The sequence below is a fragment of the Pseudochaenichthys georgianus genome, chromosome 8 (assembly GCF_902827115.2).
Source record: "Pseudochaenichthys georgianus chromosome 8, fPseGeo1.2, whole genome shotgun sequence".
Classification (NCBI taxonomy): Eukaryota; Metazoa; Chordata; class Actinopteri; order Perciformes; family Channichthyidae; genus Pseudochaenichthys; species Pseudochaenichthys georgianus.
Genome location: NC_047510.2, coordinates 20,385,146 through 20,413,116, shown reverse-complemented (window position 1 = coordinate 20,413,116; position 27,971 = coordinate 20,385,146). Strand labels below are relative to the sequence as shown.

General features: G+C 42.0%; 1 protein-coding gene across 6 annotated transcripts; it reads left to right on the top strand.

Annotated features, from left to right (window-relative positions):
- Nucleotides 1-512: 512 nt before the first annotated feature.
- Nucleotides 513-27,971, top strand: arhgap44a (Rho GTPase activating protein 44a). 6 transcript variants are annotated; one of them, XM_034089706.2, is made up of 23 exons: nucleotides 513-805; nucleotides 10,826-10,865; nucleotides 11,745-11,864; nucleotides 12,010-12,086; nucleotides 12,311-12,422; nucleotides 12,571-12,647; nucleotides 12,732-12,846; nucleotides 12,959-13,027; nucleotides 13,165-13,246; nucleotides 13,632-13,759; nucleotides 14,469-14,580; nucleotides 15,061-15,142; nucleotides 15,304-15,384; nucleotides 15,501-15,614; nucleotides 15,703-15,794; nucleotides 16,602-16,785; nucleotides 17,653-17,670; nucleotides 17,771-17,950; nucleotides 19,353-19,865; nucleotides 21,462-21,607; nucleotides 22,140-22,214; nucleotides 23,162-23,213; nucleotides 24,252-24,341. In XM_034089706.2, exons 1-22 carry the CDS (start codon nucleotides 753-755, stop codon nucleotides 23,167-23,169), a joined length of 2,478 nt encoding a protein of 825 aa, XP_033945597.1. In that variant the 5' UTR covers nucleotides 513-752; the 3' UTR covers nucleotides 23,170-23,213; nucleotides 24,252-24,341. The 6 variants fall into 6 exon arrangements, with proteins under 6 accessions (XP_033945597.1, XP_033945594.1, XP_033945596.1 ...); XM_034089703.2 differs by having other exon boundaries at nucleotides 22,140-22,541; XM_034089705.2 differs by lacking the exon at nucleotides 23,162-23,213 and having other exon boundaries at nucleotides 24,252-27,971.

Below are 27,971 nucleotides of genomic sequence, written 5' to 3'. Positions count from 1 at the left end.
GTACCATTGTAAGTGCATTGGCACGTAGAAGACACCAGATGGAGCTCTTAGCGAGGCTGAGTTACAGCAGTGAATTCCTTAGCGGGTGTAAGAAAAACTGAGAAAATACAACGTTGCCGTAATCTCTCAACAGTATCTAAAACATACAAATGTCTATATGAAAACATAAATGAAAGACATATATTTTTATTTTTACCATTTACTTTTTTTTTATAGATTTTTAAATATTTATGATTGCAATCCTCCAGTTTCAGACGCATTGGTATTGTCCCATACATTATACTTGTATTTGTATCTACTAGTTAAAGAATTTAGCACCATACTACAGCAAATCCCACTGTTGTAGTCAACTGCTGAGATGCAGGCTAATAAATTGTATTTAAACAAGTAGTAAAATAAACGCCTGTGTGATCACGCCTCATTTGGTTCTTTATTGAGCGTCAGCCTTGATTTACTACATTTCCCACACTGCATTGCTGCGCAGCCGCTTCTTGTCACTGCTGTCGCGCTCTGCCCGCGGTGAATTGGTCCAGCATCCCTGCGCAGGCAGTGGGGCAAATGTAGATGTGAAAATATCATTAGAAAATATGTAATCGTGTGGAATAGGTTTTCGGCGTTGGCAGTTTGCGATGAGGGAAGGAAAACAGGGCAGATTGGATTTTGTGTTACACCTCTGTGGAGCACGGACCGTTATATTGAGAGAAATAATGCGGAATATTTCCCCCAGTAGGTGTTAACGCAGAAAATTCAAGATGAAGAAGCAATTCAATCGGATGCGACAGCTCGCCAACCAAACGGTGGGAAGGTAAGCAAACCCTCTCCGTGCGCTATTCTAGCCGGGCCAACGGGAAGAGACCCCCTGTTTGGCCCACATAGGATGTGCATCTCATCCATGCAGATATGATTTCTATTACATGTGATTAGGCTGATTATATGGAATAGACAATGGTCAGTACACTCGTTGAAATTCTGAGGAACAATAGAATTCCCCATGTTCATGTTGGTGCGTAATGTCCATTGCAGAGGCTACCGCATAGGCAGCGTGTAGGCGCATTGCCCCAATGCAACCTGCCCACAGAAATACATAACATAGGCAAAAGACCATCGCATTACCAACATTACGCTGATACAACATCCTCTTTAAGACGAGATTTCACGTTTCAAGTTGGTAAAACATGTAATTGTGAAGTTACGATGTGATTAAATGTACCTCCTGTCACAGAACCTGTCAATAGGTGAGCGTGATGCAGACTGATGCGGTGTGGGCTGCGACGTGAGGGAAACTGGGAAAAGGCGCAATGTTTTCATTACGCAGTAATATCAGCTGTGAGCAGGGAAGCACCTAGCTCTTTGGCGTGGGTAATCCAGTCCGTGCATTCCTGAAGGTCGTATTTCGCATCTGGTACTTATCTAACATACTTTTGCTTGAATAATGCGATTATATTAGCACCCTTTAAAAAAAAAAAAAAGGAGGCTATCATGTCTCTGTAGTTCCCTAAAACAGATCTATCTGAGGTTAATGTGGGAGGATTTTCCTTTCCTCTCCTCATCTCCTGTACCTGCCCTGCATCTGGGTGGTCCTGAGTTCCCCTGCCACCTACAGAAATAGATGCGACCTTTTACACAGGTCTTATGCGTTTATCACTCTCCCCCCACCCTGTTCGTTCACCTCACAGGGAGGCAGAGCAGCTTGTGAAGCAGCACTGAGCCAGAGGGTGTTCTCTGCTGAGTGTACAGGGGGGGGATTAGGAGCAGGAGGTTTGGGTCATTATTATTACAAGGCTGTGTGACTTGCATGCACTCAGAAGGCTAGGAGGGAGGCGACACACCTTGCAGCCTCTGTTTGTGCTATCATTGTCAGCTGGTTCAGGCTGCTTTATCGAGCTCCATTCTTTTTTTAAATTAATTTTCTGTATGACTCATTATAGTGTGTGTGGGTTTGATTCTGGATATGTGTGTGGGAAGACACGGTGTTCATGTTAGCAGAGAAGGCTGTTCTTCCTTGCATGTGTTTGTGTATGCACTTATAGCCCTATTTCCATGAACATCCCACACGTACTGAAAGCCATTGCTGTTATGAATATAATATCAATCTCACGCTGTTTTTTTTAAGAGACGCAACAGCGAGCTGTTGAGGGGATCTGCCTGTGAGATAATAATTACCAGCAGCATTATGGAGTCAATATTTTTATTTCTAAACCCTAACTGTGGGAATTCACAGTTATCCACAGTGAGGAACAAAGGGGGTGAAACAACAGTTGATTTGAGTTTTGGATTGTGGCAAGAAGTATCAGATCTGACCCGGTGACCTTGAGCAGTGTCAAACATTGGCGGTGTCACAGGGAAAGATGTTTAGAAAGAAAAGCCAAAGCTGTGCCATAGAAACCCCTGCTGGTTAGTTAAATGAAGCCACATTTTTCCTGGTATATTTGCGACATAGTATATCGTGGCTGAAACTAACAATTCTGCATCCACATGTGCAAAAATGACACACAATTATGGTATAATGATGTGCTCTTCAAAAACTCTGCCGTGCTTGTTCTTTGTCATCTCATCTTGCATTTATTTGAAGACTATCTTCAAATGTAAGACACGTTCCCCTCTTTCGATAAATCGAAGCAGTTCAAGAGGTGCTTTACGTTTTGAAATGGCTGTTTCTTATGTTTTCGCCCGAAACCAAGAAGGGCGATAACATCCCTTGATAGTACCACCCACAAAGGAGATTTATGTGAGTGTGTGTTTGCATATATAATGTAGTGACAGTGTGTTTAGATCCACACACATTCCATGGTGTGTTAGTGCAGGATCAGCAGGCAGGGGTCGGACAAATGTGTGTAAGTGCAAATTAATGAGGCATCTTTATGTAAACATTCAGCAAGCATCCCTATCATGCTACTACTTTCTTTGTTTTTACTTCTTCCAACAACATTTATTTTCCAGGAGGAAGGAAATGCCCTCGTGTTTTTAATCATTATTTAAACCGTCCCATGGGGAGATTGTGTTTAACTGTGGCTTCGGGTTTCAACTTTACCTGTATTTTTATCCTCTGGTCCATAACTGTTCATTAATGGTTTCACTTACGCTCCATTTGTTCTCACTGAGGCTTCAGATAATGTATAGATCCTTCTGCTGACTCCGCCTCACCCATCTTGGGAGTAGAACAGGGGGTGAGAGCGTTTGACCCCCCTGAACCTCAGCAGTCTCAGTGCTCAGAGCTGGTAATAACGCTGACCAGTCCTCCTCGCCTTTCAAAACAATTCAACAACTCCAACAAGACAAAACTGTCCATGTTGGAAATGCTTTGATAAGAAGAATCTGTTTGTATTAGCAGACGTGTGTCTCTGTTATGAGGTAACGAATAGGACCGCAGTCTTTTAATCTACTCAGGCATGTATTATCACGTCTTAAATGGTGTCCTACCGCAGTGACAACATTACCATGAGTCTCTTTTATGTGTGTCTTATATATGTGATGGAGATTGAAGGTCTTTTCTAGTGGGGGGTTGACGATCAAGTGTGCTGTGTCAGCATTTCTCTGGCTCTCCGGGGCTGATGCTGCTCGCCTGGGTGAGATCCATGTCATGTGACCGCCAGCTTGACCAATCGCCTCCGTGAAGCAAGACTCCATACTGGAGGATGTGCAGCCATGCATACTCTATAGCTAAAAGAAATGTGTTATGGCACAGTAAGAGACAACAGAGTGTAACAGCTCTGTGAAGAGAGAGGTTTTGGGCTTCTGTTTGTGTGCATTTTGTTAGATCTTTGTGAATTAAAGCTATCATTGTTGGTAGTTCAATAATTGGGTTTTTCTTAAATATTAATTGAATTGTTTTTCCAATGCCTTCATACACACCAAACAAACCAGGAAATGGGTGCTTTGTTCCAGCCAGCTCCCACCCTCCATTTCTCTTGACCTATTTATCTATTCCCGACTCACTGCCCTATCTAGGTCTAGGACAGCCTGATATAAAGATCCCTTTAAGAAGTCTCTACATCTGTCAGTGATTTTTACACATGAAAGAAAGGGGAAGAGCACACTTAAAAGGGGAGCCATTGTCTCTGGCATTTACCTTCTGACAAATTAACATCCATTCTCCCACTCTGCACACTCACCTGTGTGATTTTCACCAGTACCACTAGTGTATGATAATAGCATTCTTCCTGCTCATACCTTTAGGTTTCAGCTCCTCATCCACTCTGCATTCATCAGAAAATGGCAGCTATTTGTGGGCTGGCAGATGGGTTAAAAAGGATTTCTCTCTCTCCCGCATTGTCTCACTCTTCCTCCCTTTCCCTTCCATCTGACTATGTGACGCAGTAGGTGAATGTGTTGCCAATAAGCTTGCATGCCGGCCTCTCATAGAATCTAAGTGTCCATACAAAGTAGTTATATGAGTGGGATGATGGAAAGAGGAAAAGGACACATAGCAAACATGTGTGTGCATGTTTGTGTACACCTAAGTGGGACGTTTGCATTTACATGTGTATGCACTTAGGTACTTGTAGTACTCCTTCACTCTCATGTTAGCTCAAAGACAGAAAATAAAGATTAATCTTCTAATCTTGTCAACACATTTCTGTATGAACGTCTTTTCTTGTTGTTCCATTGAGCACAGCATTAACATATGCACCTCATGGCAAGAATGTGTGTCACCCTCTAAACGAGCATATGGTAGCTGACAGGTAACATGAGATGTAGGAGGTATCCCTGTTGAATGCCAATGCAGCATCTCATTCTCATCCTCTTCCTCCTCCACCTTGTAGCCTTGAATCGCTGGCGTTGCAAATGACGACAACACTGTGGAGATCTCGGAGCGAGAGGCCTTCACGGAGCTGGTGATTCACTGCTTTTCTGGGTTTACTTTAGTATAGTTTCTGGCTGATTATATACTTTAATGGAACACTTTCAGCATGCAGTTGAACAAGACAAAGCCCATCCGGGGCAAGAGTTTTATGTATTTCTGAGGCAGTATTAATCACAAATCAGATATTACTTGTGTCATTGTATCTTTTATTTTAACTAAGACCATTGCTAAATTGTAGAGTCAATCAGTGATAGTGTCAGAGGTCTTTGTTGATAACTTACCCAAAACCCCGTCAGTGCCTCTCACAGACAGCATACTACAGGATTGAATTAGTGATAGAGCCTTTGTCAGGGGGCCATTTTAGCCATCAAAAGAGAGATGATGTAATATCTGACAGAAGCCCTGTTTCTCCCTTTCTGTCACTCATTCAATCAAAGGACTAACCTCTTAAAGAGCCCATGTACTGGTAGTCAACTCCAAAATCGGCAAAAGTGAATTGTGCATGTTTGTAATATGATAAACAGCATGGCACACACTGATTTTGTTTTGATATTTGATTTTGTTGTGTTACAGATGTCGGGGTTGACCTAGACTGCTGCTCATAATGTCACCTACTAGAGCCTGACTGAAATGCAGCAATTGAACCAGATGCCATTCAATCTGCAATGCATTCAGGAGCAAGGCAGCATCTAAAGAGTGTATACATTTACATGTATTATTAGTTTTCCTTTTGATAAATAAATCCAATAGCCTTGGGATAATACACTTGCTGGTGAGGCAGCTTTATATTTTTTCTTCACCAAAAGAAACATTTTATTAGTATAAAAGCAGTGTTATATAGCTGTAAGAGTACTCAGAAATAGGTAATAAGCGAGACATCAGAATGTTACTCGCATAGTGTTTTGTGCTCTGCTTATACTGTAAGGCTTATTATTTCTGTTCTGTACAACCCAAGGCCTTCATTCGGTAAACTGCTGCATTATACACTGCAGTAAGAGAGTGGCATTGTTGTGAGAAATAACTAAGTTCTCCAAAGGAGACGGGCGACTCCCTATCGAAATGCTCACTTCCTTCCATTCAGGAATGCCAATAGGCAGAAAACAGGAAGCACTATTCCATTAATAAGAGTTTCTTATTCTTAATTTAAAGTCTTGCTCTTTGATCAAAGAAGAAAGTACTCCATCTCTCTTTTCTGTGCAGTAAATGTTAAATCATGTACTTGCGCTTTGGTTGCTTAGATACGCTCATTTGGTATTGGCTGTTTTATCACGTTCGCTCGGCTTTGCCAACCCACATGTTACATTTTCAAAAGGGGAAAAGAATATTTCCTCTTTTTGAGAACTGACGACGACTTATGGCATGGACAATGTTTCCATCTATGGCTGGGTGATCATGAAGTAAAACATTGATCTTTTTGCCTCCAACTTAAATGATGCTCTCTTCTGGAGATCTGGCTTGTTGTTCAGGGGCAGCGTGTTTGTGTTGGGGCAGATGCCAAGGGTAACACACAGTGTAGTCAGTGCCTCTTGTGGAGATTATTCACCATGAGTAAAGTTATTAGAGATAACTCACTGCTTGTGTTTCAAGTGAAACGTTGCTGAATGCTGCAGGCTCTCTCTCTCTCTCTCTCTCTCTCTCTCTCTCTCTCTCTCTCTCTCTCTCTCTCTCTCTCTCTCTCTCTCTCTCTGGACATGTGTGTGTCTTGTGTGTGCGCGCATGCTCGTATGCATGTGTGTGTACACTCCTCTCAGTTATTCTTGCATACTTAACAGATCTGTGACCTAGTTTGCTGGACAACTACAGTAAGTGGGTTTTTCTGTTTTAGTAACCTTGAGTCCCATCAGCCCTCCGCCTTGTCATTTGGGAGGAAACCGAGTGGGCCTCTTGACGCGTTTACACGGCAAAGGTCTGGAGGGAAAAAAACAGTAAATGGAGGAATATTTAGAGAGCATATATATAGCATGAAAATGGTTATGTATCAGTGTGTGTGTGTGTGTGTGTGTGTGTGTGTGTGTGTGTGTGTGTATGTGTGTGTGTGTGTGTGTGTGTGTGTGTGTGTGTGTGTGTGTGTGTGTGTGTGTGTGTGTGTGTGTGTGTGTGTGTGTGTGTGTGTGTGTGTGTGTGTGTGTGTGTGTGTGTGTGTGTGTGTGTGTGTGTGTGTGTGTGTGTGTGTGTGTGTGTGTGTCACTGTGTGTATGTGGCTGACTGTGCATCTCATGCCAGTGCTCCAGGCCGCGTGGTGCCCTGCTGAGGCCCAGGGCCACCGTTCTGCTCCACTACCCCCCCTCGCAGCGCCGCATCTAGCATAGATCTATAGCTCAGCTCTAAACCGGCCCAGGAGTTAGCGCTTTTGTTAGCCAGGCTAGCAGTGTGAGCAAACCAGAGCATGACCACTTTCCAACTGTTACAGCAAACAGTTGGCTAGCTGCCATGGCGAAATGTTCAAGACTAGGGATGTTATTTAATTCACAGTTTGATTATGTCAACATGGATTATTCATGCTTTCATTAACCATGCACAGTGCTGGGGGGACTGGGCACAAGCGGTTCCAACATTAACATATTACTATAGCCTACGTGTTTATTAAATAAGGAATATTTGTATAATGTGCAGCTGATCTATAAATGATCAACAGAATATTTGGTATTCACATTTCACTTCCAACAATTACTTAGAATGTATGGTTCCTCGGAAAATATGCACACAGTATTTTGTGTTTCTTTAGCCAGCTGTAAACACAAAAGCCCAGATGTTGTCAAGATACCTAGACCTTTCTTCTTCTTATCATATCAGCATTTTGTGAATTTCACCAGAGGAGGAGAGGGATTTTATCAAAGTCTGGCTGTACATCTGTATTTGTGAATATGTTCTGTACAAATTCATGTTAATGCAGTTGTCTGTTGTTGCGTTGGTTCGATTTTTTCCCACTGATGTTTCAAAGAAAGCTAGTTTTTGTCTATTTTAATTTGATTATACATTTCAGCTTTTTGACCTGATATAACTAATCTGTATTATAGGAGTGTTGTGTGTGCATATTTGTATTGAGTCATCAGCAGCTCCAGGTAAACGAATGCCTGCAAAGTGGCAGATGGTTGGCATAACACTGGCAAAGTCTTCCTCTCTCTCCATGTGCACACCGCCCACATAGCTGCCAACTCTCCCACGTGTTTACATTCCCCGCAGGACTCATTGTGCACACTATTTGAGGAGGACTTTCACTCCTCACCTCCAAAATCTCCTGCGGCTTAGCTTTACATCAGAGTGTATAGCAGCTCCATCACACCCTGTACTCGATCCAGCCTATGCAATTGCATTTAGTCTCTGTGCCTTCATAGGCTGGTGATGTGGGGTAGTGCTTTCCTAAAAGGAAATACCACTGTCTGAAAACAAACAAGCTCAAAGAACAAGACGGCCTGCTGTCTTTGAAGATCAAATCTGTATGAAGTCTTCTGGGTCATAATGGGCACGTCAGTCGTGGTGAGCCAGAACACCAGATGCCTGCGTTTAACTTTGAATCTTGTGATGTAAACCAAGACAAGCTGAGAAAAACTGCAACACTTTAAGCACATTTAAAACCAAAGAGGTTGATTAACTTTATAAATTAGCCTCCTATAGACTGAACTAAATTAATAGGAACAATCTCCACATTGCTGACAAGTTGAATGACAATCTCCGGTGTATTAGCAGTCATCTTGAGATTCTGCATCCTAACGTAATGAGAGCTCAACAGTTTGTGTCGCAATCTATATTTCATAACTGTAACGCATAAATTACAATCTCTTATTCTTAACAAAGAATAATAAATAATGTAACATATGCAATCAAAAAATTGTATGTTTTACCCACCCTTTAGACATGTACTTTACATGAGTTCAGCATGGAGTCAAACCTTCAAGGAAACATTCCCACACTTTCCCTGGAGATGGCAGGACGGCCCCCACTATTAAAACTTCTAGCACATTGGTCCCTTCTCCACGTCCCTGTCACTGTCTCCTGTCCCATCTGTGCTGTTGGGCCCCTATTAGAGCTCCTCTGCTGCCAGAGTCTCCTATGGGACATCTCGGCCAGTCAATGTGAGGACACTTCAGTGACGAGCTCACAGCTGCATTGCAGACCTGCAGGCTCCACACTCAGCATGGTATACATTTGACAGTCCTGCCTACAAGGTATTTTATGGGACATTGCGTTTTACAGATTTCTAGCGGCTGTTGGAGTGTCGCAGCAAAACTGAGCCAAACTTTAGTGCTTGGGTTATTTGTATCCCTCGTATGTAATCAGCAATCTGCGATCACACTTATCCTTACAAATTATGCCAGACTCCTTGCTCTACCACCATGCTCTCTTTCCCTCTTTAACTTGCACACATGTCCTGTATTCTTTCCTCCTCCCTTAGTGAGCAGAGCAGTTTTCCAGCAGGCAGGCTGTGATTAGATCCATTGGTACATGGTTTGACCCAGTTCCCCTGGCACCACACTCACATCTTGGCACTGAGAGCAGCTAATAACGTTCTTCTTTACTGGAAAGCAGCGTTGTATTGTAGGCCATATCGTATGGAATATGTAAATACACAACATCATGTCAATATTAAACAGACAAATGGTGGTCCGTTTATTTTCTGCCATTCTCAAACTGTCATTTCTTGTAAAAAATGTTCCATCAACACTATGCAGGGGGCAACACAGAGCTGCTATGCGATGTGTTGGATTGACGCGGCATCATACATGAAAAGAGCATTTCAGTATTGTGCTGCTGATGTGTTTTGGTCTGGCTGATGAATAATAGAGCACAAAACAAAGTCTGTTCCATTCTCTTGGGCAACAGAGAGATGAATTCAGATTTATTTTTAAAAATGATTACAAAAACTACTATTCACAACTGGCATTGGCATGGTTGGGGCACAATAGCAGGAAGAGGTTACAGACGGGAAGGGAAAGCGTAGAGAGAGAAATGCGCCCCACTGGGTGGTTGCTTAGGGTCTACAGGACCCTACTGGACCTGACCTTTTCAGCAGGAAGTAAAGGTTTTCCTCCTTTTTGATAAGGCGGTCCTGATAAGTCTTGGATTGTTGCTTTAGATGTGTGCATTGTTGTGTGTTGTGGAAGTCAAAATGTTTAATGGAATTCCAAAAAACAACCCAAAATGATGTAATTAGTGCTGCTTTAAGACAATTTGCCATTACATTGATATTCATCTCTGTTGGAAAATCTGCCTCAAGTCTTAAAATATAAGCTGTTTAACTGACTGGACACTTTATATTTATGATATCCAGTGGTTTGCTGTTTTCTAAGCTGGCTCATTCAATACTCCGGATGAGTAGTTGTATCTGCTTTAGCAGCAGTACCTCTCTGCCCTTTCCTTCAGTCTTTGGCTAGGTCCCCAGTCTGCTGGATTCACAGTGGGATGTGATGCTCCTCAGTGGGAACGGCATATTTGTATCAGTGGCCTTTGCTCGCTGCGGTCCTGCTTGTTTTGTTTACGCTTAGAAAACTCCAGCGAGTTTACAACATGAATAGTTCGCCTGATAACTAATGTGTTCCCTTTATGGATCATCTTAAATCATGACTGAGAGAGACAGTCAAACCCATACACTCACATGCACACCCCCACATGCGCTAAAGGGACAAGTGCATGGATGCAGCCCACCAACTTTGGAGCACTGCCACATTGATGATGTGCAAAAGAACTCATGGAATGAGTCAACATCCAGTGCAATACAGCTGGGACTTTATTTCACAACTTGTGAATATCTTTGGAGAAGACACGCCACCGCTTGTGCCTCAAATGACCTTATTGCAAACGTTTTGTTATGTAATATCATATCTTCATGTTCTCTAGTTGAGAATTTAAGTTTTCCCTTGTGGCAAAACAAGTTGTATGATGATGATAATTGGAAATGGATATTTCAGTCTCCTGATTTTCAATGTTTATAGAGAGAATGTTTTAAAATACCAGCTCCAAATAATGCTAATAATGTCTCCCCTAGATAAATACCCTTACTGTTTTACATTTTCATCTCTACAGGGCCGAGAAAACAGAGGTGTTAAGCGAGGACCTTCTACAAGTGAGTGTGTGTGTGTGTGTGTGTGTGTGTGTGTGTGTGTGTGTGTGTGTGTGTGTGTGTGTGTGTGTGTGTGTGTGTGTGTGTGTGTGTGTGTGTGTGTGTGTGTGTGTGTGTGTGTGTGTGTGTGTGTGTGTGTGGTGTGTGTGTGTGTGCGTGCGTGTGTGTGTGTGTGTGTGTGTGTGTGTGTGTGTGTGTGTGTGTGTGTGTGTGTGTGTGTGTGTGTGTGTGTGTGTGTGTGTGTGATCCAAACACCTGCTAACAGGTGCTTGATGAAATGATGGTCTCTAAGCAGTTAGTGCTGTCAGTGTTCATGCTGTGTTAAAACGGTGTTAAAGGTGTAAATAATGTGATTATGATGGAGATTGTATTGTCTTTGGGCCCCTTCAAAGGGAAGCAAGGTTTTATCACAGGGTACATACCTTTGTGTTTTGGTTAATTATAGATTGATTCTCTGGTTTGTTTGATTTAAAACGTTTTAAAGGAAGACAGAGCTACTATCCAGTATTTCATAAATCTGTACAAGAAAGTATAATTGTTTTTTTAGCAGAAAAGCTTTTTTCTTTTAACCTTTCCTTTGATTATTTACAACCTTCAACTGGGCTCAATCTGGATCTTCCACTCAATCATCCAATATTTGATGATTATTTTAATTAATAAAATGTTATGAATGAAAAAGGCCCATCACAACATTTCAATTGAATATAAATCATTGCCGTTTGTGAATATCCATAACTTTTTCACTGATAAACTTTACCATGTATATAATAGCAGGTGCAGATGTCTGACGCTGCATAACAAATGTCAGATGTGTTATCGGAGCACAGTGTTGGGTGTGTGTTGTGACTGCAAGACGTTTCTGATGTGTGTGTGTTCTTCCAGGTGGAGAAGCGTCTGGATCTGGTCAAGCAGGTGACACACAGCACTCACAAGAAGCTGACGGCCTGCCTGCAGGGTCAGCAGGGGGCCGATGTCGAGAAGAGATCTGTCAAGTCTCCTTCTGTGAGTAACTGCAGCCATCATCCTCTCAGACACTGAATACTGATGCAAACTGATGTGAACATATGTGCGATGATGCAACATAAAAGTATTCATAACCGTCTATCATTCTCACCGAAGCTTTTGTATTGTTATCTTTTTTTATTAGAAGAAACTACCGCTCACCATCCTTGCACAATGTATGGTAGAAGGAGCTGCTGTGTTGGGGGATGACTCTCTCCTGGGGTAAGTCCCTGTATTTAACAGGACTTAGCTCACACACTTTCCATTGACACACACATACACACACACACACACACACACACACACACACACACACACACACACACACATGGAGTCATCTTTACTTATTGATTCAGCTATTGAATTCTCCTCTGTCCTCATTACCCTTGTCTGCATTTTAATTGTGTTTGATGCCTTTGACTTTGTGTGTGGCTGTCATCAAACAGGAAGATGCTGATGATGTGTGGGGAGACGGAGGAGAAGTTGGCCCAGGAGCTCATCCTGTTTGAGTTTCAGATAGAAAGAGATGTGGTGGAGCCTATGTATGTGCTCGCTGAGGTGAGCTTCAATTAAGACATATCAACCTAATAATATTTCTACAAGCTATTTCTCTTTTGTCCAAAAATGACAAGCAGCACATGGTCCTCATTTAGTGCTACACTTATATTACATTAACTGACTTTAATCAAGCACTTTTTTTTTAAAGGTGGACATTCCAAACATCCAAAAACAGAGGAAGCACTTAGCCAAACTTGTTTTGGACATGGACTCAGCTAGAACAAGGTATATGACGTCCTATTTAAAAGAAATGCTCAGGAAGCTATTATATCCAGTACAGTGGTCATTGTTTTTTACTCTATTCTATAGATTTCATCAATCATCCAAGTCATCTAGTCACCCAAGCACACTGCAGCCCGGCGCCAAGGCAGAGTCTCTCCGAGAGGAGATGGAGGAGGCAGCCAATCGGATGGAGATATGTAGGGTAAGTCTCCAATCAGAGCAATTCTAATATATATCAGAATTACAGTTACATTTACCATATATTAGATGATTTCTTACTGTATGAGATGGTTGCTCTCTATTTTCTGTTTCAGGATCAGTTGTCAGCAGATATGTACAGTTTTGTGGCCAAAGAAATAGACTATGCAAATTACTTCCAGACAGTAAGTATATATTATCCTTACTTTTTGCAAATAAAATATTTGATCCCATGCTGGCACAGGTTACAATTAACATTGTACATTATACACAATTCATTCATTCATCATGTTGTCTGTTATAATCTTTTCTCCTTCCACAGCTAATAGAAACGCAGGCAGAGTATCACAGGAAGTCATTAGAGATTCTTCAGAGTATCCTGCCCCAGATAAAAGCTCACCAAGGTAAGTCTACCGTGTCAAGCTCTCCTTTGAGTGTGTCCAGTTTACTTCTCCTGTGTGTGTGTGTGTGTGTGTGTGTGTGTGTGTGTGTGTGTGTGTGTGTGTGTGTGTGTGCGTGCGTGCGTGCGTGCGTGCGTGCGTGCGTGCGTGCGTGCGTGCGTGCGTGCGTGCGTGTGTGTGTTTGCCCATGCGTGTGTGTGAAGAAATATGCTCCAAATGTGCACTGAAGTAATAACAGCCTTGAAATGTCCTATAACAATCGTATTAAGCTCTACCTTCACCTCCCTACTTATGCTACCTGCTATTCTTAAGGTGCTAAATAACAAGAAACATATATGTAATTGCTGTTGTGTCTATGTGCAATTCAAGCGACTGTTTTGTGTTGCAGAAGCGTGGGTGGAGAAGCCGTCGTATGGCAAGTCTCTGGAGGATCATCTGAATATTAGTGGGAGAGAGATTGCCTTCCCCATTGAAGCTTGTGTCACAATGCTGTTAGAGTGTGGCATGCAAGAGGAGGTAGAGGACATACAAACACACACACACACACACACACACACACACACACACACACACATATACACATATACATACACATACAAATTGACAGACACATCGCTTAGGTATTTTTGGTGTAAGTTAATATGTGTATGTGTCACTTGGTGCTTAAACGTATCAATCTTTCTATTACAAAGATGCCATACTGTATGGGAGTTAATATACATTTTAAAAATACCTTTAAAAGTTTATTGTGTTTATATTATTTAGTTTAGACTATCTCAACACACAGAGATGTACTTCCACTATTCAGTGCATAGTTTAAACCTGACGTTGTCGGCCTGGAATGACTCATTTTTAAGAGTTTGAATTGGCTCTGATCTTCTTGACCTTTTAATTCAAATTAAAATTGTGAAGTTTAGAGTCCGAGTAGCAACATCGTTGCAACAGGAAACATGTGTGGGAGACTGAGCTCACTAATCATCTTTACGATTTTAATATGTTTGCTCTAACCAATTAAAATCTGACAGCAAGCTATAAAGATGGTTTACATTAAAATATTAATGGACAAACGTATGTAAAGCCAACAGTTTGTTTCTGTGTTATTTATCATCAGCCAATGTCAAGTGTTCAACGATAATGGCTATGAATTGTGCACAGCATTTATGCACAGGTCATGTTAGATGTGATAATTACACATGATTATGTGTTTCCTGCGTGTGGGTTGCAGGGCCTCTTCAGAATCGCTCCATCAGCCTCCAAGCTGAAGAAGCTGAAAGCCTCCCTGGACTGTGGAGTTCTGGATGTGCAGGAGTACTCCTCCGACCCACACGCCATCGCAGGTGAACAACACTCCCACACGAATGCCTTGTTCAAAGCCCATTTCCATAACAACAACCCCTACACACTTTCTTTATCCTTCTATGTTAAAGGCAATGATTGTTATTTACATCTGCCAGTTGTTTTATGATGTGGAATCTGCAATTTTAAAGGTCATATCAAAAGTTTTGATTGGTTTTGGACGTGGTTGCCAGAAAATACTGTTATTTGTCTACAAGCGTTGTGCAAACTTCATCAGCTCTAACGCTAGTGCTATGTTCCTGAAGCCTTTCTGTTCTGATATTGCTGTGCATTTCACACTTTAGCATGAAATCTGTGTAGAGCTATCTGAATTTGGCAGTTACACTTGCTGCAAGGGCCTGCTGGAGGGTAGTGGAGATATGGGGCATCGCCTCACCAGTACTCTGAAGAGGGAACAACACCCTCCCTTCCTCTAAAAGAGCAAACTGGTCTTCACTTTCTCCCTGTTTTTCTCACCAAAGGGGCTCTGAAATCATACCTCCGTGAGCTCCCTGAGCCACTGATGACCACTGAACTTTATGATGAATGGATTCAGGCCTCCAAGTGAGTTGCTGTTCTCTTTTAAATTGGCTTTTCTTCAATTATGTCATTGGCCTAGATACAACATAGAATAGTCCATTATAAAGGGAGTCTTTACTGCCAAAATGGTGACATTTATTTAGTAATAGAGCAACAGTGTAACCATCATGATTGTATTTCTCCAGCATCCCAGATTTGGAGAAGAGGCTTCAAGCATTAATGGCAGTGTGTGAAAAACTCCCGACAGACAACTTGAACAATTTCAGGTCAGTCACTTTCCCTTATTTTCTGTCCTATAATAATGTTCCCATGTGGCTTTTATACTTTTAAAAAATACAGTAAAGTTTCATCTTATTATTTTGCTTTTATTCAAATCCCACAGATATCTAATCAAATTCTTAGCCAAGCTAACCGACTTCCAAGACGACAATAAGATGAGTCCCGGTAACCAGGCCATTGTTCTTGGTCCTAACTTGCTCTGGACACACACTGAACCGTATGTATTTCTTGTTGTAACACATCTACCTTACCTTCACGTATCGCATAAGATTTTACTGCGGTTTAATTATCTCTTTTCTTTCCAGGAACATGACGGAGATGATGACCACCCTGTCCCTACAGATTGTTAGCATCGTTGAGCCCATTATTCAGCATGCTGACTGGTTCTTCCCTGGAGGTGGGGATCTCATACTATGTATGTAAAATTATAGTAAGGCTGGGCGCCATATATATCTATTGATCTTCAATCATTCCTATGGTATAATGGCTTTAAAAAAAAAAAATTCAATTATATATATTTTAGGGTATGACCTGCAATTTGTACAACCCAGTTCGACCTAATTAATATTACAAGCAATTGTAAAAATAGACTTTTTCTGAAAAATGCGTGAACAACGTATTAACTGTACTAGTATGACTACTTAGAATATTAATATATTGTCACTTCCTTTGGCTCAGACCTATACAAATAAGATGTTTCTCCTTCATGTGTGTCAGTTCACAAAGAAAAGCACCACATCAAACAACATATACCCAAATGTCACAACAAAAACATACATGAAGCTAAAACTGATCTGATGATGATGTCTTTAAAGCTTCAGCATCATCAACCCCTGACTTCAGGAAGTAGACCATGCAGTCACTTCCTGTTTGCACAAGTCTCATATACAGTAAAAACACCAGCAATTCTTCTCCATATATTTTTGTGTTACTCTTTTGATTAAAGCCATGCAATAATGTTACTCTCTGAAATAATCAAAACATTAACGATCATTATAATACATTTTATTTGAAGTAGATTAAAACAAAAACAAGTATAACTTTTTTACGTTTTTAAGTGGATTTAAGTAGAGATTGACTAGACTAGTAGTAGTAACTCCCACATAAAAGTGATAGACTCCACAATGACCAACACATTCACACACCAACACCACAATGTCCATAACAGTTATGAATGCTGATGGTGTGTCTGCTCCTTCTTCAGAGATTGAATTCAACTTGACAGGGTGCTACGGCAGCCCGATCCACAGCAACCACAACTCCAACTACAGCTCCATGCCCTCACCAGACCTGGACCAATCGGAGCGCAAGCAGCAGCACGACCAGACCCGACGGCCACTGAGCGTTGCCACGGACAACATGATGCTGGAGTTTTACAAGAAGGATGGGTATGATGCCAAGTCCATCCTTCTGCTGCCCACATCTCACTCTCACTCTGTTTTCTCTCTTTCCACCCACACCTCTTCACAGGCATCTAATTAATTGTGTTCTTATATTTGAGGCAGCCATTATAAAGCAATTAACAACTTTAACCTATATTTGAATCCCTGGACCCTCCAAAAGCCACGCAGAGGTGGGGATTAGGCCGCATATCTCACTAATTCTGGCTCATACAACGCATACTATTAGGAGCACAGAAGCCTAAGTCTCATTTGAATACATGGCGCTGCATCAAATTGAGTGGCATTGTCTCTATGGCAACGAGTCTCTGATGAAGGGCTGCTGGTAACTCTTTTTTTTTCTCAGGAAATATTTCTTATCATCCTCCCACACCCAGCTCCTCCTTCACAGTCTGGCTAGCACGTCACCTGGCCTGAGTCATTCATCCAGCTGGTGGAAAATCACTGATAGAATTGGAGCCCTCTGCATCCCAAAATCAAAAGACTATATCCATATTGGTAGATAGAAAATAAAATGACAAAACCTATATACAAATAAAGTGTTTTTGTACTATTTGGAGCAAAGAGCAGCTTGGGATAAAGAGTGTTCCTTGTTTATGTTTTAAGGTGTTTATTAGACCAGCATTAGCCAAAAACACGCCTTTAATTTGGGTTCAGTATAAGTGCAGACCGGTTCATTATAAGTGCAGGCAGGTTATGTGGGCTGACATATTCTCACCTCTGGAACATCCCTTCTGCTCCTCCCTGCCATTGGTGCTCTCATCTCCCCATCATAAAGTGTACTGAGTGTTTGTGAACCCTGTCTGCATCACTGACCTCACATTCCTTTTGCCTCTCTTCCCCCTACTAACGCAGCATTAGGAAGATACAAAGGTACCGTATCATGCCCCGTTTCCCCACTTCCTTCCTTACCTTTCCCCAACTCAGCCCTTTCTTCATCATTATATATGACCCTTGATGTGTTTGTCTCTAGTATGGGCGTGCGGGTTATGGATACTTCCTGGGTGTCTCGTAAGGGTTCGGCCACTCTGACGCGAAAGACCTCCTCCACCCCGCCAGGCCTGCAGGGCTCCGTGGACACGCTCATACCCGAGCAGCCCGGAGAGCTCGCCTGCTCCCCGTCTGCAACCCCCCCACTGGGAGAAAGGATTTGGTAAGTCACAGTGGAGACCTTGCCCCCCTCTTCCTCACACATCCACTCCTGTTTATTTAATTGTCATCCCCATTATCATCACCATCATCAACTTTCTCAGCTCTGTGTGAACAAGATCCTTGGCTGTTTTAATCATATTTCCATTAAAGTGGCAATGGAACCATGTTCAACTTTCCATCCATACTGCTGCTCGCCGTTTTCCTCAGAGCCTACTAGAAACAAACATATGGCCTTGTTCAGATCATTATAGATAAAACAAGAAATGCATTCCAAATTGTACCCAGTGGTAGGTACAGAATTAGCACATGCTTATATGGAAGAAATCGAAATGCTCATGTTGTAATATATAGCCATTACATTGTGAGGTTAAGATTTATTAATAATAATTCAAATTAAATACGTGCCTATTGCCACCTTAATTTGTATTTTTTGTTTGTGCATCGTGTCAACACCTTAAGGTCTCATTCTGTTATTATAATTTCTCACTCTCTACATCTCTTATATTCACCCTGTGGTTTGTCAGGTTTATGTCCTTGTGGGTTAACCTTTCAAAAGGAAAATGACACTTTTGACTCTAACTCTAAAGGGTTTTAGTCCAACTACTGTTTGGAAGTTTTGATTCTGTACCTGGCACTAAGCTTCAATCTGCAAGTCCTTTGCGAGCATGCTAATATTTCCAATATCCCATTGTTGTGGCTTGGCTTTCTCGGCTTTGGTTGTGAATTATTTCCTTTTCTGTTGACACTGATTTCACCATTTTCTGGTATGATTATCATAGTTAAACACGTGAATAATCACCTCATGATTGCTGGCTCTGCCTGTGTGGCAGATGAGATAATATGGCTTCTGGCTTGGCTAGCTTTTCCCTCCTATCCTGTGGCTCTTTCAGCCGATGAAAGGGTTTTGTGTCTGTTTCACACTGCCCTGGGCTGACTGCAGGACCTGCCATGCAAACAAGACTTATACAGTCAGATAAGGGCAGCTAGGGTTTCCATATGCTGCAGAGAGATATTTAGTCATCAGCTCAGCTGGATAATATTGTAAGCTGCACACCAGCACTTTGGCTTTAGAGACAGATCCTCACAGCTCCATGCAGTGTGCAGACACAAGGTGAACACAGAGGGAGTCCGAAACACGCTATTATTTTCCTTCGGCAATAAAACGTTCTTTTCCTTTGCTGTTTCTTTGTGCTTGTGGTTGTGTTTGCACTAAGCTGACTGTGTGCTAAGCTTGGTGCCCACCGCCAACCCTAAAATGCAGTTTTTGTATTTTTTTATTTTGGCTACGGACACACTAACACACTAACCATCAAAACAGCTTCTGGTATCTCGCTCCAATGCGTCTCCCTGTTCAATCACTAGAGCTGTTTCTTTTGTGCTGTCTATTCTCTTAATATCTGCAGCTCAGACAACGTGTCGCCAAATCGGCCGGACACCTCTCATGCCCACCCACCCCCAGGGGAGGACCGCCCACCCCCCCCTTACCCCATCTCCTCGTGCCACACTGCCCCCCACCTCTTCTATCCCAAACCCCCACCCTGCGCTCGCCCTGTGGCACCGGGTCCAGAGTCCCAGCCCCCTGCCTCCCCCCCGCCCCCACTGCGCTGGTCTGGCTTCACTCCCCCGGCCCCGCCCCCTTCCTCCTCTTCTTCCTCCTCCTCCTCGTCACTTGACATCAATTCGAACCCCAAACCCAGCTGTCTGCATTTCCCCAAGCACAGCCCGCCCAGTGACATGTCGCATGCCCCCCCACCGGACACTAATGCTTCACCACTCTACATCAAAACCCCCTTTGTGTTAACCCGCCATGACCAGTCCCTTGGCAACCCCCCTAGCCTCCCTTCGTCCGCCCCCCCGCCCCCGCCGTGGACTGCCTGTCCATGTGCCCGAGAGAGAGGACCCCCCAGGCTGACTAGGTAAATACAACACACCCATGGCCACGATGGATGCATCACAGAGTGGCATCTGTATCTCTCCTCTCCTCTAGCTCGCTAGCTCATATTTTCTTTTGCTTTTTCCCCCCCTCCCCCTTCAAATTACATACCTTAGATTCTGTAACATCAGGTTGTCCAGGAATGCCTCTCATGGTGGTTGCCTAGCAACAAGGGATGTTGCTGGCTCATATATAGCGCTCGGTTTCAGGCTGGTATTGAGTAGATGATAAATACATGGACAATGCCGCATATGGCTATCAAAAAGCATATGTATGTATTCTACAGTTCGCAGCTGTTTTCTTTACTAACCAGCAGAATGAAGTTGGAGATTTGTAAGGTTAGTTTTGTAGTACCGTTCTGTTCTGGTAAGCTTCTTCCTGCAGTTTCAACAATCTTTCAGCTGGACCCAAAGTGCTGAGTTTGTGTAGAGTGACTGTGGCAGTTTCCTGACTCATATGTCTGTGGTGTTACAAACAGGACAGTGTGAATCATTACTGCAAATCTTTGCCAGCCATCAGAACAAGCTCGCTTGATATCGCTCTGTCTTGAGATCTGGTAGCTCAATGCTTCCCATTCAGATGGATTCTTTTCGGGGAAAGACATCTCAAAGGGACTGTCCGAAATTGCAGTTAATTAGATGTCATATAATCCAAAATGGTTGTCTTTGTGGATGTGAGTTCATATGAGTTTTTGCAACATTGTGTCTATATTATTGAGGATATCCTTATTACAGCCATGAAATCGCAGAAACACGTTATTTAAAGTGAGAAGATAATACAATACCTTCATTAACTACTCTTTGCTTATAGCACAGAATTTAGATTTCGTTGCTCATATATGGTTACATGCGGAATCCCTACCATATTTACGGTGCATCCTCAATACTCTCCGTAAGTAATAATACTGATGTTAATCAAGGTGGTTCCACACAGTGACACACTCATGACTCTGCTTTGGATTTGTTGCTGGGTACAAATATTTACACCTTCTGTTCTGCTCGGTGTCCTTTTTTGTGAGGAATCCAGTGGAAATCTTACACTGTGTGAGATCCCAGCTGTCTCTGAACATCATTGGTATTTTAGATCATGATAAGCTCCTTTATATACAGACAGGAAGGTACTGAACATTCTTTTTTTATATACTGTATCTTACAATACAGCACATAAATAAATATAATTTATTGATGTTCTATATAACATGCTGAAACTGGAATGTATTGTGCTTTTGTTATACATACACGATTATTATATCAATCTGGATGTAATAATAATAATAATAATAATAATAATAGTGGTTAAATAAAGATCGGGTTTGTTAGGCTGCACTTTTCTGATTGAAATGCCAATCCAACACTTTGCTTTACAACATGTTCTGGGTTAATTGTATTAATTAATATTGATTACAGTATATGGTAATATTGGTAACAGTGTTCTTTAACAAAGTGAAACTCATGATGATGGTGATGATGATGATGGTGATGGTGATGATGGCTGCTGTGGCTCTAAAGTAGTGCACATGAGGTATACTGACAGTTACTGTAATACTATTCACACACTAATGTCTCTCTGTCTTTTTCAGTTCATTCAAGAGTAAAGAGCTCTCCCCTGTAATTGGACACAAAGGCATCCAGGTGGCCGGTCCGACAGTCCCCCTCAGCTGTAGTCCTCAGAGCAGCAGCCAGTCCCCCCACTCCATAGAGCACAGTCCACACACCCTGCGCAAAGGTCAGCACCTCTCTCAGTCCGAGTTTACAATGATTGTGTTAACATGCACATATTCCACTGTTCCACAATATTTCTAATGCAGCATTTCCTAATCGTGTCACGTGGGATATGGCCTTATTATTCAGGTTTTAGGATCATTCTTTGCACATGTATACAGCGCAGTTTGCAGTGCTGGGATAGAGATGCATGCCAAAAAGATTCTGGTTGGAAGGAGAAACACGCCTACTTTTAAACATTATGAAAGACTTGGAATCAAGAGGATTTTGGAGATTAAAGTTACTTAAAAGGCTTAAGCTAGGATATACTAACCGGGGGGGTTTATGTAAATCATAGTATGCAGGTCTGCATTTAATGAGGAATATTAGTGGAGTATTCGTTTTGATTAGCCATGTGAACAGCATAGTAGGACTTTTGTCTTTTTCAGAATAAGGTTAAAAGAAAAAAAGCAATATTTAGTGCTTGCAATCTAAGTCATTGTGTATTTTTGCTAATTGATATCTAACAGGAATGTGACTGTGTTGTGTGCTTTCAGGTTCCAAGAAGTTGGCCCCTGTGCCTCCCAAGGTCCCTTACAGCCAGTCTTGCGGGATGTCCGACCAATCAACAGGTCAGCCGTCACCGGTCAGCCTGTCCCCCACACCTCCTAGCACCCCCTCCCCTTATGGACTGGCCTGCCCTCCGGGGCAAGTGCCGCCTTGCTCCCCTGGGCAGACCCTGTTTGGGGCGTCCCACTCCCTTTCGTCCCCTCCCTCCCTGACCGGAACGCTCACCAAGTCGCGGCCCACCCCAAAGCCCAGGCAGAGACCCAGTCTGCCCCCTCCTCAGCCGCCCACAGCCCCCCAGTTGTTCACAGGCTCGGCCATGGCCACAGTCCCCCAGCCCCTGGAGCTGGGCCTCCTGGATGGACTGTCTCCCGGGGAGAGCATGTCTACAGGTAAACACCAGCCATTGGCTACAACACCCCCTCCGCCCCCTCAGGTGGGGCTGCAGCGGCCCTCTCTCAGACTCGCTGTGGCTCTGTCCAATGGAGACGGTGGACGAGTGTAGAACTCTGTAGGACTTGTCATATGTCATGTAGATATAAAAGATCCCCTTACCCTTATTGACTGTTCCCAAGCGAATGTCTGAATGAAAAAAAGTTGCCTTTAGACACAGATGCCTGAAGAATGACTGCTACTGTAGTGAGCAAACCTCCTTGACCTATGTATTCATTGCTTGTGTTATGTGATGATGTTTCTGGGTAATGTGTGGAAACATCAGAGAAGCATAGCTCGTCCTGCTTGTATGGAAGTTGCCATTAGATTCATCATGTGCTCTCTGTTTATCTGTGTTACCCAGACCCTCACATGGCAGAGGTAGGTCAGAGGCTTACTTTACAGTCCAGTCTCTCTTACTGCGTAACAGGCGCAGACACCTAGCCAGACAAACCCCACCTTCTATCTACAGTATATGTTCTGATGATGAGGTGTTCTGTCATGATATACCAATCATTCTGTCACTTTGCTATATTTATCATTCTCTTGTTCCCCCCTGCTACTATTGTGTACCTTGCAGCTGTGTGAGGCCAGGGATTCAGTGTGGGCTAAGTGTGAGGGGGACTTTTAGGGTAAGCCAGACCGTCCCCACCCCATGCGCTCCATCTCACTGCCTGGCCTCGTGCTGTGGCTGCCTCTGGGGTCTCCTGCAGCCTGCCTCAAACATCTACCTGTAGCTTTCAATCAGAACACGTTCCCTATTTCCTCTTTGAGCAGGTTGACATTTTTTACTTTTTGCATGGTGTTGCAGTTCAACCGAAAATGCATGGCTTAAGGACTTCCCAGAGTGCACCACACTGCGCTCACATTGCAGACGCCGTCGCTTACAAAGGTCCATCTTAAAGCCCCCCTTCTTTTCGTACCCCATTCCCAGCCCAATGCCAGCAGACATCCCCCTCTAACGCGTCTGCCACTGGTATCGGGGGGGGCACAGGTAACCCCCAATCCTCCTTTGGCAGATTCATCGCTTTTTATAACCTCTGCTCCCTCTTACTACACTGCCACGCTCCATCTCATTCCTACACAGGAGTAGTCTCTGCTTGGACCTGCTGCTTCTAGTCAACGCAGCAGCACATTAGGATATATTAAGAGCAAGTATCAGGTCCTTATGAGATTGCCATTGTTACTTCAAGCCCACTTGGTGTCTTGGTGCCATTCTTCCACAGAGTTCCACACACATCTTGTTGCCTCTGTGTTGGTTTACCTGACCATTGTTGTAACGTGAAAAGTAATGTGTCATTGTGCAGTCATTTTGAGCTGTTATTTTATTTTACCTAGCAAAAATATATGTTGTTGTTGTCTCAAAAGACACAAAAAGCTGTGAAATGCCACACTAGTCATTCAGGTATGACTAGAACACACTGAAACATCCCTGTGTAGAATGTGAAGCACATGTAATCTACTGATTACTTGAATCAGGACAGACATGCCACTTACCATGAGTTCAGTCTCAAAAAGATTAATATTATTTCTGCTCTCTTCCGTTTTTTACACCTCATTATCATCTTCATATGCCCTCTTCTCCTCCTCCTCCTCCTCCTCTTGCTCTTCATCCCCATTCCCACCATTCTGCTCATCATACTCACCTCTCCCACCATGCTCACCATTAGATATCTTCAATTATGAAATCCCCTCCATCAATGTCAATCTGGACAGCCTCATCGATGAGTTCAGCGGTGCCCCTTGCAGGAGGTCCCTGGCAGTGACAGACTCTCCAGAGGGGGACGCTGTGCCTGAGGAGGAGCCACAGAGCACCACTCTATGACCTTTGACACTAAGGCATCACAGCTAACCAGCACCCCTGTGGCTATACGTGCTCTTAACTGTCGCCATCAAGGCCTGATGGAAACACCAATTGGCCTCACCAATGCCCACCTGAAACCACGACTCGAACACATCTGCTACAGGCTGCAAAGAAACTCATCTCTTACAATTGCTTGCTAGAACTTAAATGTGACTACAAAGAAAAACACCAAAATGCCATAGCGGAGAAACAGTTGCCTTTAGGAGGAAAGACTGGAATAAGTATAGTAGAATGAGTATTAAGTTAAGAGATTTTTTTTATTTATTTAGCTTGTTCATCTATGTTCTTTGATGAAGTGGTCTGTAGTTTTTTCAATGTATGTTTGCCTTATTAAAACATGCAATCATATTGCAATATGATATTCACAAGTTGTGCAACTTTTGGTAAGGGAAACTCAGAGCCTGACATGGTTAGGAGCAAAGCCCCTCCTCAGGGTGTTCCAGAGAGTAGTCGTGTTTTATTGCTCACAGGGTATTTAAGCTTTGTGCACATTAGGATAATGCTGAGCCGTAGAGACAGGTTTTGCATGCAGGATGAAACGTTTAATGCAGTTTACTTCTTATCGTTACACCCAATCTTTACTTCCCCTCTGCTATCACATATTACAACTGTTCTTTATCTGACATTTACCCTCATACAGGTAAGCTCACTTTAACTCACTTTATACCAGCACAGTATGAGAAGAATGTTACTGTAAATTACATTTCTTTGGACGAAAGCACCACAATGTGTTTGCATGACAAGCCACTATAAACAAACTGCTTCTGATCAAGGGCCTCCGAATGGCAGTATGTTGTTTTGTGTGAGTGTGTTGGTTGTTGTTGTCCTTGGAGAGTAAATGTAGACCACCCATGTGCTGTTACAGTTTGATGAAAATTGATGGATGACTTCACTGCCTTTAGGTTCGTATGATTCTCTCTTTTAACCTTGTTTCAAGTGCTTCAGGTTCAGTGACCTTTGACCCCTAATGTAAATACAAAGACTGTACATACATTGATGTATATAAATCTGAGAGTAAAAGTATATGTAAAAATGCATATTTCAAATATATATAATGATGATATTAATAATAATATATGTGCTGATATTTATCATGTCTAGAAGATGTAATGATTAAAAATGTGCTGTTATTTTTGTCCCTGCACACAATGAACAGGTTTATTGTGGATTCATAATGTTTCTCTTTAACACCAGGTAACAATGATGCTGCAGCAGAAATGCAGAATGTTATTTCTGCTAGAAATCTATTGTGGCTTTTTCTAATTCTGTCTCCTGAGCTTTGACTTCAAATATACTCTAGCACTAATGAGTTGCACACCATTGCCCTATCTTTTCATCTGAATCAGTTATTTAATAGATTCCTCTGTAAATAATAAGTTTACTTTGAGAACATTCAGCTCGTTTAATCAATTCATAATGAGGATAATGTAGTCTTTAGCATATATATTGATGGACCGGCTTACTTGTTGTGCTCATATAATAGCTAATTTGTCACACTCGCTTTTTCACCATATTAAAATGATTTTGTCCTTTGTTGTAATTCTAACTGCAGAGAATTATTCTGATGTTCTTTAAGTTTATCAGATAACCGATGCTGCAGTGTAACTTTTTTAATCACCTATAAAATGTTTTAGGACTATCATTTTGTCAATTAAAGTGCAATTACAGTGTTTTGAGCCACCTCAGTCCAAAAAGTGTTACCCTCCCCAACCCTAGAGAAGAAAAAGCCATTTGTTTTATTACAAAGCAAGTATTTTCTTTTTTCAGTTATTAATTCTAGATGAACCTTTCTCCAAAAGTGATGGTATGCTCCGTGTGTGTTCTCAATGAACTATGTTTATGAAGATTTTGGTGATGTTGATACTTATATTGATAGTTGTGATGATTATATGAAAACAATTGCAAGTGCCCTCACTCTGGTTGTTATTTTGGAACTATAGGCATAATTAATGTGTATAGAGGTTTTATTTTCTGTGCTGGATCCATACATTTATACGAGAAGGCAGGGTTTCTCTCTCTGTGTGTGCAGACTGAATGTGACTCACTAAGATTTCCAATGGTAGGCTACCTGATTTTGTAACAGCAAAAAGGCAAATGGACATGGTACATCTGGATGAAGGTTCCTTGTTGGCATGTATTATTATGAGTGCAGGGCAGTATTACTGTAATGCTTTTGTGCAACATAACTGGAACATACAGCCACCTAAAAGCATGCATTCCTGTTCATTGTAAGTGTGATTATAATGCTGCTCAAAAGGGAAAAGAACACATGTACCCTCCCCAAAGCTCGAGTCATAATATCATCACATATCTAATTTCAGATCATCTACCTTTACAACGATTTTCAATAGCATATTCATAGAGTTACCTTTTTCACCAAATGGTACACTGTAGTTTTATCAAGCATTTTAACTACTGTAGAACTACATTTTATAGCTCACCTTACCACCAAGTATGTTGGTCTAAAGTAAAGCTCAACTTGTTTACATCTGGGAGGAATCTGCAATGAAAAAAAATGGGGGAATCTGAAAAAGTGTCATGCATGCGCTTATAGATAGTCTTTTGATAATCCACGTTTTGTGTCAATCACTGTCTTTTTAGGGATTGTAAGAGGGGTGAAATGTAGAGTTTGACTCTAGAGAATGTGGATCATAATGAATGGTCCTATGTGGTGTTCTGAGCAATACGGTAGAGGAGTGGTTGTTGCCTGTGGATGTACTGCCTCCTTCTGCTTTCACTACTAGTGTACAAAAACAAAACCTGCCGCTTGTCAAGCCCACCCCTCCCTCCTCTGCTTAGCATATCAAGTGGTACACAGTGTGTACTGTGAAGCCTACCTGCAATCCTTATCAGAATGTCAGAAATAAATATATATATTAAACTCTACATTTGTAATATCTCACCTGGTTCATGTGGCTTTTTTGCAGTGTTTTGTTTTCCTAGGAAAAAGGTTTTGGCAAATTGTACAGTTGATGGTCAACACTACTAACTTTACTGGAGTATTTTCAGTATTTCTAAGCAACCTAAACGTTGCTATATTTAAAGGAAAAAATGTTGTACTTTTAATCCACTACATTTGGTGTCATTTGTAAATTAATACATTTACTAATTTTGTGCTAACGTACACAATCAAGTTGTATTACTTTTATTACTGCTTCATTTTTATACTTCAAGTACATTTTAATGATGATACATATGTCAACTAGTTAGGTTTTGAATCCAGGACTTTCACTCAAGCAATTTTCTCTCAATCGGTACTGTCATTATTTTAACCTGAATAAATTACTATTATACTGTTTTCACTCATTATATCTTTGCCTTAAATATTGCATCTGCTTAGCATTTATAACTACAGTTAATCCGGCTCTAACCACTGCCGTGCAAGCCACCAACAACAACACCTTCTTAAAATCTGATTCATCAAATGTAATAATGATTATTCACTTTCTTAGAAATGGGTTTGGCTGCAGAACAGCAGCCAAACAAAGCACGTATATACTAATAAAGGACTGGCTTATCTAAAGCC